This window comes from Pholis gunnellus, assembly GCF_910591455.1.
Source record: "Pholis gunnellus genome assembly, chromosome: 1".
Classification (NCBI taxonomy): domain Eukaryota; kingdom Metazoa; phylum Chordata; class Actinopteri; order Perciformes; family Pholidae; genus Pholis; species Pholis gunnellus.
Genome location: NC_136528.1, coordinates 15178703 through 15195435, shown reverse-complemented (window position 1 = coordinate 15195435; position 16733 = coordinate 15178703). Strand labels below are relative to the sequence as shown.

The 16733-nt window shown below is 44.2% G+C and overlaps 1 protein-coding gene across 2 annotated transcripts in view; it reads right to left on the bottom strand.

Annotated features, from left to right (window-relative positions):
- Positions 1 to 16733, bottom strand: part of nfatc3a (nuclear factor of activated T cells 3a) — a 52974-nt gene that overhangs the window by 17569 nt on the left and 18672 nt on the right. For both annotated transcript variants that reach the window (XM_079161605.1, XM_079161606.1), the window contains exons 3-6: positions 13876 to 14038; positions 2492 to 2691; positions 1884 to 2056; positions 1420 to 1560 (exon numbers count right to left, since the gene is read on the bottom strand). In XM_079161605.1, the coding sequence (XP_079017731.1) occupies positions 1420 to 1560; positions 1884 to 2056; positions 2492 to 2691; positions 13876 to 14038 (677 nt within the window). The remainder of the gene's footprint in view (positions 1 to 1419; positions 1561 to 1883; positions 2057 to 2491; positions 2692 to 13875; positions 14039 to 16733) is intronic.

Sequence of the window (16733 nt, the reverse complement as noted above, 5' to 3'; positions counted from 1 at the left end):
CGCCATCCAATAATCTCTGTGTACTAGCAACAATCGGCCGGTCTCTCCGGTCCCTTTGTGAATCCACTGTTGTCTTTCAATTATGAGAGATGGTGGAAAAATGTCTGTCACTGCCTCTCTTTCTTTCTTTTCTTCCGTTCCTGTACTTACTCCAATCAGTGCTTCATTGCACTAAAGCAGGCGGATTAGTCCTGATGAGGGGGATCATTTACACAAACCCATCCTCTTCCCCTCTCCTGTAATATTCCTGCTGACTCCTCCCACAGAGGCCCGGCTTTCCTCCCTACCCAAGATGCACCTCTCTAAGCTTTCCACTTGCCGCTGTGCTGTAAAGACCATCAGTGAGTTGTTTCACCCGTTGCTACTTTTCTATGCCATGCTTCACATGAAAGAGCTGAAGACATTCCTCTGCGTTGGTTTTTTTCCCCCCTTACAGAGTCCCAGAGAATGGCTCTCACTCACAAAAACAACTCCACTCAACGTTCTGCCGTGTGTGAACTTGATTCTGTTGCTCTACAGCACAAAGGTACCTCAGGCAGGCAGAGACTGGCTCTACCAATGTTCCCCATTTAAAATTTCCATCTCTGGGAATCTCTGTGTTTTGATTACGGAGTGATGTACAAAAGAAAAAAGGCAGAGAAAGACAAGCGACGACTAGCACGGGGAGTTTATTTAAAACTCTTGTTACTGATATAAGCATCTTTTAAAGTCACAAATACTCAATTTAATATAAAAGAAGTCTGTTTTGTGTATTTCATTTTATATTAGCCTGTCTTTGTGTCTGTGGTTTTGTTTTTTGGGATATCAATGACATTAAAAAGCATTGCCTTCTGTAAATTATTACGTTCTTTGTCCCATAAACTAATTCAAACAAAAACATGTTCATGTTCTTAATGACATTGTTTGAGTTAGTAAACTAAGTGTGGATGATGATATGAAAATGTGAACTTTTTTTAATTTTTGCCTCACTATACAATACGTGCCTATTGCTGCCTAAAGCCTGCTTGACAGACAGTATTACTAGCAGACATAAATCTGTTCTGCATTTAAATAAATGCCCTGTGGGACAGGGAGACTTGTTGAGGCTAAGATAATGATACATGTCTTTTTTATATCCCTGCAGACATGCATCCGCCATGACGACTATAAAAAACTTCATAACCTTCTGCAGATCTCGGCAACATATGCAAGATCTACAAATTTCTGATTCCAACCTCAAGTGCATGTAAATCCGAAACAACCCAAAGTTGTTGTTGTTTTTTTTGCCACTAAAGAACACGACTGTCCCAATGAACCACATCAACGTCACGTGTCATGTGAAAAGATCTGTCAAACAAACACGAAACATGATTTTTTTTTACACACTTAATTGGCCCAAGCTGTTTCTGCAGAGGTGGTTGGTGCAGACACAACACTTACCAGGGCCTTTCTCCAGGAAGATGACCTTGGACTCTGGGAAGAAGTTGGAGCCGCTGATGACCATCTCTTCTCCCCCGCTGACCAGACAGCTGGTCAGGCTGGTTTTGTCAACCTGGGGCAGCTCTTGAGCCGAGCGCTGGGCTGGGAGAGACGCAGCGGGGGTTGAGGAGAAAAGGAGGATGATCATTTGCCGAGCTGTGTTCATTCACACGGCGGCCTATCTTTTTAGGCCGGACTACGGATGTACTATAATATAAGCAGACACGTTAACAGGAGACACTTTATGATACAAAGTTGTCAAAAAAATATCTGAAGTGACTTTCAATGAGAGCAAACGGTAGATTAAAACAACAAATCAAATCGCCAGACTGAAAGCTTGCTAGTAAAGAAGTGTGTGGTAAGGTTTGCATATGTGTGTGGGTGTGTTTTGATGTGATTGCATGCGTGCGAGACTTGACACTCACAGCACTCCACAGGAATAGAGGCCGCCTGCAGCGACAGCACCTTCCCGTTGGGCTGAGGGATGTGCACTCTGAACACCACGCGGACCCGCGTGTTCTTCCTTCCTATATCCGTCTCCCCCTTCCGCAGCTCGATGTCCGAATTGCGCAGCTTGAGGATGCCAGCACAGTCGATACTGCAAGGTAGAGGGAAAAAATAGTTGGCCCCCAATACGGCACCACTGGGAGGGGAATCACTAAGACATGGATAAGTAGTGAAGGACCTGGGAGTGATAAAAACCCAACCACAAGCCCAGCAGGGGATTGGCAATGAGGGGCAAATGCTTGTGAATATGATTTATCACAGCTATAAATGAGAAAATCCCTACCGGATCCCTTCCTATCAATAAAGAGATAAATGAAACCAGATCTTACTGAAATATAATCATTTTGATGATTTGTAACCTTAAATATTTGAATAAAGGTTGCTTCTCTGCTCCATCAGTAAGCTTTTCCTGTTTGTTTAAATCTATTAAATCTCCTTTGGAGGATATAACAACCCTTTATGATCATAAACGTGGTTATTTTTCATTGGCCAGGGCTTCCTTCATGGTGGTAAGCTCATAACTTACCCGGCTGACATGTTGTTTTCAGGCAGGAGAGGAATTTCGAGAACTTTGGTGCTGGAGACTACAATTTCTTGGCTGGCTGTGGCTACGGTTTTCCCGGTGATCCGGTGCACCTGGTAGAAGGCGTGCGGCCTCAAGTAACGGTCGTCTGCTGTTCCGATGAACATCTGCAGGTTGATGGGCTTCTCACTGTAGCCAATGAGCTGAGACACGACAGAGAGAGAGAGATGGAAAAAAAACAAAAAAAAACAGATGTGAGTTCTCGGGGTCCAGATGAGAGGTGTGAACAAAGGAATACTCTCTTCGTTCCCACTGCCTTCAGAAGGCCACCCTTTTTTTGGAGGGAATCTAAATGTCAGGTTGAGGGTGTTGTGATATTTCTGGCAGGACCACTGGAGATTCATCTGGCGCTTTGGCTTCCGACCAGTTCGCCACTGATGTTTTCAACTAATAGACTTATCCTTTTTTTCCCCTTTGCACGGATTCCCTTAACAGGATTCTTTGCAGGACACTGTTACCCCCCCAAAAAAACCTCACCAGAGTTTCAAACCTGTTCTGGTCAACCGGTCCGGGGCCAAATAAAAGTTCAGGTTGAAGATACTTCATCTACAGTGGCTACCGCAAAAAAAAACTAACTAGGAACCAACTAAGAGACCTGAGTCGGCTTTAAGAGATTATGAGAAGAAAGAGCTTGTGTACTAATTCATCATATCAATTAACAACAAATGGATGTCGAATTATACAAAAGCATAATTCACACGATCTTCAACGAATTCTGTGAGGTCAGTAACACAAAGATGTAAAAATGTCAACAGTCTTTTGAAATCCAGCGGTTCATGCGGACACCTGGACGAGCAGCTGCTCTCTCCATTAGCCTCTGAGTGCCGGCACCCCGGTTCCCCCTCAGACAGGTGAGATGTCAGGCAGAGACAAGAGGACGGTGGAAAGGAGAGCAGAACCTTTTCCTCCTCAGAGGGACAGAAAACACAGGCCACACAATCCCACCACTGTTGTAATGTTGTAGTTGGCAGACGCCCCCCCCCCGCCCCCTCTCTTTCGCCCTCCCCCCTGCTCCCTCCATATTGCCCTCGCAGCCCACACCTTCAGCCCAAATGGAGGGCAGCCCGTTGAGTTTAACAGGAGAGAACAAGGCCATTCATTGCTGCTGCAAGCCTCAGCCCCACCACAGCTGGCTGCTGAGCCTTTCCTCCCAGCAGGTTTGCGTCACACGCCGCTGTGTCAATGTTTGGTACGAAAAACTGTGGTGGGTGAGAAAGTGGGTGTAGCTTTGGGATTTGTCATGTGCCGTTCCAAAACCAGCTAAAATGTATTAAAAAAAGGATTAAATTGGTCAGAATCGGGCCCTGGAAACATGTGCACCTGAGAAAAACAGTGAGCCAGTACTACCGAATAAATGTGTGCTTGGTTTCAAAATATTGACTTTCTCGGAAGCCAGTTTTTAAAACTCTCCTGGTTTGCAGCGGGATTATTAAATGAAACTTATGTCCAGCATTTGGTAACAGGTGTGCTGGAATCAATGGTGGAATTGGTGTTCACAGGAACATCTGTCATTGGATTTACTGGTAGCCTGTGGTCATGATCGTATCTCACGGTCTTTCTCTCTTTACTTGCTACTCCCCCCCCCCCCCCCCCAGTTAAGGTATGGGGCACCTATGTTGAACTGAGCCGTGGAAAAAACTGAAGTAGGCTATGTGTTTACAGCGGGTTGTGTGAGAGGACGAGCCTCCAGAGGCAGACACTTAAATGTGAATAATGCTTCACTGTTGAGCTGAATAAAAAGCTTGTATCTGAAGAGGGTTGAGCTACTGAGCTCATTAAAGACACATTGGTTCCCAAGAGAAGGCTGCATTGAAAATAAAATGACTGGCAAGTAAACAAACTCACACTTTGTTGTTACTACTTAACACCAAGTTAGTTAAGTGGTTATCTTAACATAACTTTGATTGATTATGGACATAGAGGACATGTTCCATTTTAAAAGTGTTGAGTTTTAAAACATCTCTCCAACTTCTGCTTCACCAAATCTCTGTGGAAAGCATTGTTATATTTTCATAAGGAAGTGGCATTTATAATCATGTGTAATTACATTGGGAAAGGTTTGTTTATCTGTACCTATAAATCAATTACTGTGCCAACTGGTGAGTTTTTATTTTTTTAACTTAATTTCCAACCCCCAGGCTTTGTTTTGATGCAAAAACTTCCCTCGCCATGGTGTGTTGATACTCTTCCAGGACATCCTCCATGTATTTCAACTGCTCAGTGATGGAGACATGTCTGAATTAGAATGAATGACTAAACAGATCGGTAATCCACTATGTTTTTGGGTGTGTGCGCTTTGTACACTGCTGTTAGTTCTTGTGGTGCAGAGGTTGCTGTGAGGAGGCAGAATGAAATCTCTGACACTAACCCCAAAGATCATGAGCAAAGAAGGACGCTTCCTCTTCACACAAACCTACGTAAACAGCGTATGTCTCTGAAATGTAACTTCTAAACTTGAACTGACAGCTACAGCATAGTGAGATAATTCCCGACTTGTCAAAACTGCTGTATGTGGCACATGAAATGTATTTCCTAAGGAAGTTGCACCAAGGAACAGCATGAGTCCCCTATAACAAGCAGTAATCGGTTCATCTTTGAAAACCACATTAGATCTTAAGAGCCACATGAAAGTACAAATCTTGCTAGTAACAAGCTAACAGGGGATTATGGAGCCCAGTCTGAATGGATCCACGGCTGTAAATAACATTATTCATTATTCTGGATTCAAAGAAACAAGGAGTCACAGGAATCAACGCTCTTGTGGTTTGTGTTGCTTGTTTTATGATCATGTCTGCACACTGTGGAAGTTATCACACAGAGTGTGCGTGTGCATGTGTGCATGACTGTATGTGTGTGTGTGTGTGTGTGTGTGTGTGTGTGTGTGTGTCAATAAATCAGGGCATGTTTATTCACAGCACCATGTGTGTTCCAGACAGCATAAAATGAGTTAACAGTGTCTGGAGGAATGTATCCGTAAGAGAGGAAAGTACCGGTGTAAAAAACGGAAAAGCCTTAACGGGTGTAGCTTAGAACACAAAAACTGGGACTGAAAATAATAAGAAAAAAAACCTTTAAATGTACTGTGAAAAAGCAGTGACGACACAAAAGAATGCATTGTAATTAAAGTAAACGTATACATCTCATATTCATGGACTACTTATACTTTTACACGCCCTGTAAAGACAGAAATACAAGTTTTAAATGCATTAGAATGAAACCAAGGTGGAATATCCTGTATAGCTAAATATTTAATCAAATTCATCTTTTGTTAGACCTCCGATTTCTAAAGCATTTAAAAACAAATTGGCCATCTTTTTAAAATTGTTGGACATGTTAAGGCGCGATGACGTCATTTTCTGGTGTGTACCCCTCGCACCGACTTCACTGCGGCGAGTCTAAACCAGGCCTTTTTTTCCTTTCATCTCTGACTCTTTCTGTGTCCTCCTGTGTTCTCTCCGTTTCTCTCGACTCTCTGCACATGAGGGGTTTTAGTGCGGAGCCAGAGTGTTGACAAACACACACTTAGCAGGCCAGGAGCTCTTTCCAAACCAAATAATCAACCAGGAAAACCCGATTAGAGCGCCAGAAAGAAAGAGCTCACTTTAGCAGTCCCAGTGAATCAACAGTCCAAACAGAAACACAGCACACAGCCGGTCTAATCCAGTCACAGCTGTTACTAAAAACACAAATGTTTTCCGTTTGGTGTTCCCTCCTTTCAGTTGAATTTGATTCATTTAGATAATTGGAGTGGGAAAAAATGGAGCAGCTTACAAATGTAAACTGTAAAAAGTAACAAAACAATAACTAAACACGTGTAAGCCTTACAACACGTGGCTGGTTCAAAGAATAACATTTACTTTAGCAACAAGGGCTCAACACATGGTCCTGGTGCATGAGGGGTGGAAGTTGAACTGGAAAAGAAACACGTCACAGCAGGTGGGAAGCTGCTAGCCGTTTCTCCAACACCATAGTACGACATTCATTGATCTCAATTCATCCCAAATTTTTCAAATCAATGTTATTAGCTGAACACTACACTTTACACCCCTGAGACTAGATCAAAACAGTGTCACAAATGATGCCACACGCTCCTCAAACAGCAGTCCGAGCACACTTCAGGGGCCTATTTGCACCGTCAGTCCAGAAAACGGGCGAAGCACCACCTGCAAACGGCAGCACATGTAAACAAACACACATGGATAGTACATTGGTCCTGGCGGAGGAGGCATCTCGGGCAGTGAAATGCACCCGGCACACACACACACACCCTTGACTCGTTTCACATTCCTGACTCACCCCCTCCGCCGCCCCCTAAATCTGTGCTTGAGTGTGAAATACCATAGGAGGGTGGTCTCTGCACTTTTAACTCCTCACCTTTCTGCCGGTCCAGAGTTCAGCCCAGCTGGTCAGTCAGCAAGTAACTGAGGCCTGATAAGAGATCAGTTCCTATATTAAACCACGCTGACATTAAAGCCAGTCACATGTCCCCGGGCCTCGTTGAAGCCTGTCACTGACTAACGGTTGCCGCTTCGGACTGTGGATCGAAATTTAGGGTGAACTCCGTCCCTTAAAAAAAAACCACTGGATACGGTTACATACTCAGCTCCCGCTAAATAAAGTCCCCACCTATTTTTGGCCTTCATCTGTTCCACTGATCCAGTAATAAAAAAAAGGGGGGGGGGGGGGGGTGAGATATCGCTCATCACTGCATACATAAACAGGCAACCATGCACACACACACACACACACACACGTGTTTTAACTTGACTTGACAAATAAAGTAGAAAAGTGACAGCGGTATTGAGAGCTGATCTGGGCTCTTTAAGACTTTTGATAATGGGGTCAATAGACGAGGGAGCACATCACCTGCTCCCTGCTCCTTTCCTCTTCACTACTTCTCCTACCCTTCCTATCCTGACCTTCCTTCCTTCCTTCTTTCCTCTCCTCCCACTGCTTCTCCCCTTTGTCCCTCTCTCCTCTCCGTCCCTGTCCTCTCCTCTCACCTACCTCAGCTGCAGCCCTCTGCCGTAACTCGACACTTTCTCACAGCGAGCGCCTGACTCTGCCAAGTTGTTTCCCTGTGTTGCTCCACTGTTGCCATGGCGAGACCCTCTGTGCGTATGCAAGAGTGTGTGTGTGTGTGTGTGTGTGTGTGTGTGTGTGTGTGTGTAATGAGCGAGCATCTACGTACAATCACATTGATGTAAACTACAGCCCTGAAGCTCGTTTTGGATGGGGAGTGTGATAGAATGTGTGGATTTAAGCACACTAACTTTAGGTTTTTAATGTGTGTGTGTGTGCGAGTGAGTGAGAGAGAGACAGAAAGAGAGACAGAGAGAGAGAGAGAGAGAGAGAGAGAGAGAGAGAGAGAGAGAGAGAGAGACAGAGAGAGAGAGAGAGCATGTGTGTGCAACAGATGAAAAAACAGGCGCAATGGTGGTCAAGGTCACCAGTGGGCCCATTTTATCTGGCAGTGGTTTCCCTCTGTAGCACTGTGGCACCTCGACCTGGGATCTATGGACACACACACACACACACACACACTGTTTGCCCAGCACACTGGGGAGGGCAGAGAGAGCCAGGGGGGCCGGTTGACTGTTTGTTTAAACAAGGTCAATACATGTGCACGCATAAGCGCTCGCGCACACACACACACACACAAAGGAGCGTTTACTGTATACTGAATGAGGGCTGTATATGGCCTTGCTAGACTGGTCCAAACTTAATTCCTCTTATTCCAATCTCTCTCTTTCGCTCTCTCTCTCTCTTTTGCTCTCTCTCTCTCTCTCTCTCTCCCCTCTCTCTCTCCCTCTCTCTCTCTCTCCCTCTCTCTCTCTCACCCTCTCTCTCTCTCTCCCTCTCTCTCTCTCTCCCTCTCTCTCTCCCTCTCTCTCTCTCACCCTCTCTCTCTCCCTCTCTCTCTCACCTCTGTCTCTCTCCTCCCCTCTCTCAGTGCGCCTCACTGTGCGCTAAGCCTGATTACAACAAATGAGAGCCAAGCTTCCAACATGTTTATATGAAATACAGCTCCAGGGCAAAGCAGCACTAGCTGCAGCCAGTTCACAGTGCAAACCCTGCATGGATCTGCATTGTTGTCTGCGTGTCTCCCCCATTATGGCCGCCAGTCTACTGAGAGAGTCAGCAGGAGTGAGATAGAGACCTGTCGAGGCAAAAAGCTTCACTCTGACACAAGACAAGAGGACAAAAGCAGATAAGACAGAGGTGGAGATGGACATAATATTATAATCCAACCGTCTGTTTTTTGAAAACTTGTGTTAAAAAGAAAAGCACAGCCCTGTGCAATGTTGGTGCGTATTCATTTGTTTGTGCTCTGCATGTAAGCAGCCTTTTTTTCTGTTGTGTCTGCCTCACTGTGCAGCAGCAGGTAATACCAGAGGGGCTCCTTATATTTGTGTGGGTGCAGCAGCACTCAATTAAGCTGTTTAAATACGCACAAGGATACCTTAGCAAGCCAGAGAGGCTTTGGACTTATATGTCTCCTAGCAACAGGTGTACCGATTATGGTCTGCAGCTAGCCCCGGAGGAACGGCTGAAACAACTCGTCAGCCGGGCTCAGACGTGGCTGGAACAATGTACTTTACTTCAAAAAGGGTCCGGTGGTCCATCAATATTGCAACAAATTATGGAAAGAATGCATAGGAATACACAGCATTCCTCACAGAACCCCGAGTTATTAATCACGTCTGTCGAAACAGTTCAATGTAAACACTGTCACGCGTTCTGGCCTTCGTTTGTCTGGCTACTGTACGTACAGACAGAAGAGGAGCTGGCTGCTATGACACACGTCTCTCTTCAGACCACCGACCAACCGCTGCTCAACACCCTCACGTCTCACTTATTGGTATTAGCAGATAAAACTCTCAACACTATGCAGACTCAGCTTAGTACAAGTTACCGTGACGTAGAATTCAAAGGCACAAAATGATACAAGTAGAACAATAAACATTATAAACTAGATCTATGTGACTTGAGCTCTACAATAGGATCTCCTCAGTGGCTCATTTGCCTCTTATTTTCTGCGGCTACACTTATTAACAGCTCCTACATCCTGTGTCTGGGGCCCAGAACCGCAAGTTAGAAATCACTGACCCCAAAAACGGCTCCTCAACTGAGCCATTAAATTCGACACAGACACGCTGAAGAATTCACAAGACCGTTCTCTCTGAGAAATGTGGATGAGAGCCACTGGGTGAGAGGTATGAGTAACTCACTGCTGTACTGGAGCTAGTAGTCGAGGCCCAAACAGACACTCAAAGAAACATGAATACGTCCTTCTCCCAGAAAGAGTCAATTCAAAGTTTAAAGTTTAAGTAAATCCTTTTTTTTTATGCTTAAAGCCCAGCTATTTAGTTTTTCTGAAATATTCTGAAAAGTAACTTTGTACAGAAATCAGATTTTAAAACGTGGCCACAAACAGCCGGTAGCGTCACAGTCACAATCTGATCAGAGGAACACCTGTTGGGACTCCCACCTAAAGGGGATGGAGCAATAGAGTCAGCAGTTGGCCGAACACAGGAGAAGCAGGCATTGGAGCCTACATGGCGGGAAAGAGACATCCTTGAGTTTGTAAACAAAGCCTGGGCTTGTTTGCGAGAGTTTGTTGATGCCTTGCCGGGTACAGATTATGTTACTGTGAGATGGTACTTGAAGCCAGTACTCCACTTGCTACAGGAGATTAGTGTGAACTTCAAAGTAGAGTATACAGACCTCTCAAAACTGCAACCGCAGGTTACCTTAACAGAGAACTATTTAGATCAATCAAATCCAGGAATACTCCTCAGGCAGAAGCAAGGGGACCAAGAAGCTGCTTTCTTTGACAAACAATGCAACAGTAACAGCACAGAGTTGATGCGTCGGTCCAGGAGGTGAACTTCCACAAAACTTTGAGCGTTGCTGCTACCAGAGCCCTTTCAGGAGGGGAAGTCAGCACAGGAGGAAACCCGGACACATGTCGTAGAAGTGCCCTCGATCTTTCTAACCACCTGTGTGATGTAAAGATGCACACACAACTGTATGCAAACTGTTACTGAGGACTCCACCTGCACTCAATGTGTACTTGTAGACTACTGTACCAAAACACAAATGTCTGTGCCAAGAAATCCTACTTTGCATACTTCAAAAGGGCCAGAGGATGAATTCAAATGTATCCACAACAACAACACACACGGCCCTGATTCTGTCTGATCGTCCCGCTGAAAAATACAAGGCCAGAGGAATTTAGGATTTACACTACATGGAGAAGACGTCATAATAACAACGGCAGTTGCTGTGCTATTGGCAGCTGATCTGACTATCTACCAGTGTTTAACATCATAACAAAGAGAAGCTCCTTCTTAGAGTTATGCTGTCCGTCAAAATTGATATTGACTGCTGTACCAGATATATAGTCAAATGTGTCACAATCTATGAGTTCAAACTGTGCAGCTGCAGTCACACAGGCCTCCAGGGAATCGCTCGCTTCACACCAACAGCTCACCTGGGAAACAGGATATGTGCGAGCTTATCAACGGCTTCAAGAGGTCTGACCCCCTTAGGTCCAACAAATGCTGAGTCAAGACAGTGGCTGCCTCCAATAATATTCCATGTTTTTGTGTGTTTCTTTAATGTCAACAATAGCTGTGATCTTCTATCCAGCATGTCAAACGGTGTTATTCTGATATCCTCAAACAATAACCCAAAGCACAATGTGTGTGTTGGTTTTGGTGTTTCTGTAAAAACAATAATGACATCACAGGGGTGAAGAAATGACCTTTCGATGTGGTAGTTTTTATGCACAGCGCATCACAAAAAGGCTCCAAAGACCAGCAATAGAGGAGTGTGTGTTTAGTAAACAAAGACTGACTGTTAGACCTGCCGAACAAGTGCTGATACTATCACATAGCACAAGCCGGCTGCTCATTTGGTGTTGATTGTTTTTTTTAGTGTCATGTGAATTCTTCAGCGTGTCTGTGTGGAATTTAATGGCTCAGTTGAGGAGCCGTTCTGGGGTCAGTGATTTCTAACTTGTGGTTCTGGGCCCCAGACACAGGATGTAGGAGCTGTTAAGAAGTGTAGCCGCGGAAAATAAGAGGCAAATGAGCCACTGAGGAGATCCTATTGTAGAGCTCAAGTCAGAATCACATAGATCTAGTTTATAATGTTTATTGTTATACTACAACAAGCTGGTGGGTGTGTGTGTGTGTGTGTGTGTGTGTGTGTACCACTTGTATCGTCTTGTTACATTGTCTAGTCTATAAAAGGACCTGAAAGCAGGTAATGAATCCTAAAGTTATTTTAGAGCATAAAGTTTTCTGTAAAAGATAAGAGAGGAAATCTGTTGTAATTTCTGGGTTAACAATTTGGACATTATTTTATCAATATTGAGGTATTAAAACGATTAACTGCCACTTCACAGTGGAGTGGTACGTATATTAGCTGAATACAGAATGGAGTACGGATTTCTTTTGTTTAATATCATATAAAATAAACGTAACAAAGCTCTCTTGCCCTCTCTTCCCTCCCACACAGAACTCATTGAGCCTCACATTTTCTCTCGCAGGGCTCCACAAACCGCCGCTCATGACAAGCGAAAGCTGTTTGTGTGCTTCTCCCGCTCTGTCCGCGACAACACTATTGCAGTTGGTTCATGAAAGTGCGTTTCAGCAGAAATAAATTACATTTTCACTTTCAGCACTGGCAGTGGCAGCACTCTGCTACAGAACGTCTAAAGAAGAAACACTGAGTGACTTCTTTCACTTTTTGAAACTATACTGTGCAAGTCTAAGCAGTCGAAGTCTATAAACCATTTTATGTGGGATTCATTGTACGGCAATTTATTAACAGAACAAAGTGATTTGTGAACCTCATCTAAAACAAACACATGAGCAGAAGTAAACTTCTCTTCTCTTGTGGCTTATCATCTCTTTTGCCTTCGGAGTTGCGATAGATTATAATCTTGGTCAAGATTTATCCCAACGTAAACTAATAACTTGATCAAATAAAACATACATTTAAAAAAAGTAAAATGTTTGGAGCAAACAAACCAGAGTCTGCTGTCTTCACTCTACAGTAAAACCCCTAATGCACTGCTATGACAACAAACAACTCCCTCTGGGGATGATGAATGAGGGCAAGCGTGGCAAACGCTCGGTTGAAAACATTTGACGCCTAAATTATGCATCGTCACATATGGCAGGATGGAGTGTTGGTCTAACTGAGGTTGAGATGGTTAATGATTGGCCTGGAGGGAGCCTGCATGACTAAATGCATGAGGACATAGGCTGTTTCTAAAGCAACAAATGGCAGTCATTTGGGCTCCGTGGTTCTTTCAGGAAATGTCCACAGCTGTTCGAATGTTGCAGTTTTTAAAAATGGTTATATAATCTTGTGTATATTGTGCTGTTGACTGAGTTGGCCTAAAGGACAAAACCTCCCCATCTGTAGTCCCAAGCAATGACAACACATGTTCCCCACAACCAATAATAACAAGGCAATCATTAATCATAATAATTATACACAGATTGGGCTGTGTTTCCAAACCGTGTAAGAATGTATTGCATTTTCGATATGTGGCAATCCTATTGGGCGGATTGAACAGCTGACCGAACTGTCAGTCTAAAGTCAGCCATTGTTGGCTTCCACAATGTGGTCATGGTCCGGCTCTAAGGCCATATCCAAATCATACGCACAAAGGAAGCTCGCCACGGTCGTCTTGAAATATTAATGGGACTGAAATCTCTCTCTCTCTCTCTCTCTCTCTCTCTCTCTCTCTCTCTCTCTCTCTCTCTCTCTCTCTCTCTCATCTCTCACAGGTGCTATCAAATTACAAAGCAGCTGACTCGGCTATACTGGCAGCTCTCTTTAGCTGCCTGCTTGTCTATCTGCCTCAGCAGCTTGACTGACAGTCTTGCTGTGGGAGAGGATCCATGTGACCGTCCACACATGCAAATCTGTAAGACGAGACCCTGAATGTAACGCACATCACAACAACCAGTGATAAGGCCGAACTATTACATATCTAGAGTCCAATGAGCATTAGTCTTAGTAGCAGCTATCGCTAGATGACAGGTAGGTTGCTGAATGATAAGCTCTCAGTGCACAGGGTCAACCCTTAACTAATGCATGGCCAGCATCATGTCAAAACAAACAGTAAGTCAGTCCTGACCTCAGCATGGCAGAGGCACCGGTGGTCGTATTTTGTTTAATGGAGCACAAAAACCAAAGTTAATATTCTGTAAAACAGATTTTAGTAATTTTTTAATGCGTAAGATGTCAGGACGAATGTTTCTCACCGCCAAGCGTGTCAGCATTTGGGTAATTGGTCCTACCTTGACTATCGGGTGGCCTCCAGACGCTGCTTTGATGGCTCCTCGGCTGCCCTCCGTCTCATAGTGCGCTCGGTGGTGGGCTTTGGGCTGGACCTCTATCTTCAGGTCGTACTGGCCAAACTGGCTCGGTAGTGGCCAATCGAGTGGAGGCAGTGAAGAGGTCCTGATGAGGGAATACCACACACACACGCGCACACACAAGGAGGAAGAGGAGATTAGAGCTTTGGTATGAAATAACTATGACATACAGTGTTGTATAAAAGATTCATTTAAAGCACAAAAAAAGTCCCTAAAAAATCTGCTTTCCTTCACATTTATCATATTTCAAAATGTTCTGTATGTACGGTAATGTATGTGACATCACAGAGTAGGGTCAAGCAAGACAACCTCTTCTCTTTCCAAAACAACCTGTCTTTCTACGTGATAGGTGAAGACGATCTTAATGCTGTCTGAAAACCTCCAAAAGCTGAAAAAGAAGCATTTCCCTTTCATGGTGTGAGACAAGCATAATAGGTGTAAAATCAGGGGTATGACAGGCAGTTGTCTTAGCCCCACCAGACGGTGAATCACTGGAATGCCCACATGCATTAGTCCTGATCTTAAACATAACTCTTGTTATAGGTCAGGTTAAGACTTTAAGGTTGAATCATCTTCTAAGGGGGTTTTTCTTTGTGAGTGTTCTGTGTGGGTCAGTGAACGGGTGGTAGGATGAGAGTGTGTGTCAGACAGTGAGTAAATTACTCTGTGTGTGTGTGTGTGTGTGTGCATACTGTACATGTGTATATTGTATGCGTAATGCATCACAGGGGCTGGTATTGTGTGCTGCCTCTGTGTAGGTCAGAATCATATTTGAACAGCTGCACTCACAATTAAAACACTCAATGGCCTCCACAGAGAAACTGGGTCTCTCCATCTGAGTGCATTGCAGGAGTTTATCTCAAACAACCATTAACAACAACCAAGCAGTAACCTTTTCCAAATGTTTTTGTATCTGTTGTTAGGTTAGGAGCATAGTGCCACGTCTCGGTAATCTGGTCCAAAAGTGTATTTTCAAATCTTACCAAAACAAATTTCCATAAAGATGTTTCATGCACAGTTTGGTTTATGTTTGTTAAGTTTTCTTTAGATTAATGGTTTATCTACTCCTCTGTTATTCTACTCTACAATATCTGTACTGAAATACTACAGTACAGTTTAACTTGAAGAGGTACTTGAATTGCATCTTTACTGTGTACACGATTCATTATTCATGATACAAGAGGCAGCACGAGCTAGACCGTATGTGTGTCGTCCAGGTGTTCTGTCTGGTAGCGGTTACAAAGTGACATGGTTTTCTTTCAGCACAGCAGTACACACAATCATAAATCAAACTGCATCCATGCACTTGTGTCTCTATTTCAATGGCTGCGTATGTTAGGCCTGAGTCAGTGAATCGACTGCAGCTGCGAGTATGTGCTGTCTCATGGGCTAAAAAGAAGAGTAGAGAAGCTACACACTGATCTCTACCTCAGTTTAGGTTCTTTGTGCACACGGTCACACGGTGGCATAAGCTGTTATGCGGCTCAACCCAGGACGATACAGGTTCCTAGCATGCAAACGAGTCTAAACGGCATGTTAGATCTTTTGACAGTACACATAATTCTTCGGGGAAAGATTGTAAAGTTTCAGCCAGCATTGCTGACTCCCTTAATTCTTCCCTTTCCAAACGTCCGTCAAGAGCTGGCTACATGCAGGCCGATCTGATCAGAGTGAATTAAAGGCATGTGAGTCAGGCTTCCAGTGGAGCCATTTCACTTCATAAACCGCCTTACAGACTGGCACCGGATCCAAAAGGAGAGACTGCATTTTGGAATGAAAGGGGCATGTGTCTGACATTTTGTGGAGGCTTTTGAGCAGCTAAATGCAGCCTTGTGGTTGAAAATGTAACTGAGCTACATTCTACAGATGCGACACACGAACGACTTGGAAATGTCAGGTAAAACCACTTCAGGTTGTAACTTGTTGCATAAAGACTAACTGGCCAGGTTGAGCAAATCACATGAGATTATATCTACACAATATACCACCAATAGTTGTCATGATTGTCGACATCATCATCTCCTTTAAAACCACCGTATGGTTAACTATTCTGAATGTATCGTCTGTTCCCTACCGACCGCGGCTCCATCTCAGATCTAACACGGTGTAACGGAGGCATCCTAACCCTCGTGTTTTCCTCCCGAGAGCCATGACATAACCGCCCAGGAAGTGCGGGTTTGCATGGCTGCCACGGTAACAGGAGTAGAGGGAGGACAGAGGAAATGTGAGCTTTGTGACGGAGCGGGGCAGAAGCGGCGGCCTTATGTCCTCACACAGAGCGTAACCTTTCTCAAATGACTACGGCGTGGTGTCGGGGCTCCCGGCCTGATCACAGTCCCACCAGCATCCTTTCCGTCCCATGATTTAGGGAATCTTGCGTCTACACATGTTGCATGATTGTGAGGCCCGGTCACATATGAAGTCATTCAAATGACACCTTGTAAATAGATTATCATGCATTCGATACCGAACCATAAATATATCATGCATAGCAATGCAGGCTTATATTAATCTATTAAATCAAAGCCCATTACAATTACTTCCTGGTTGCCTTATGGTATACCAGTAAGAATACAACCTCAAACCAATATTACAGTCAGTAACTCCGCTGCTAAAACTGCATTTCTTGTTCCAAAGGAACTCCCGTTAAGTCAAACGTTTTTTCTTTCTGTCTCTCCTGCCTTTAAGGTCCAAACAGCTAATACAGCTAATTTGTGAAACCAGTGGTTAGATGGTTACTTGCTAGACAGATGGTAATGCTGGCCTTTTGTTTAAATAAA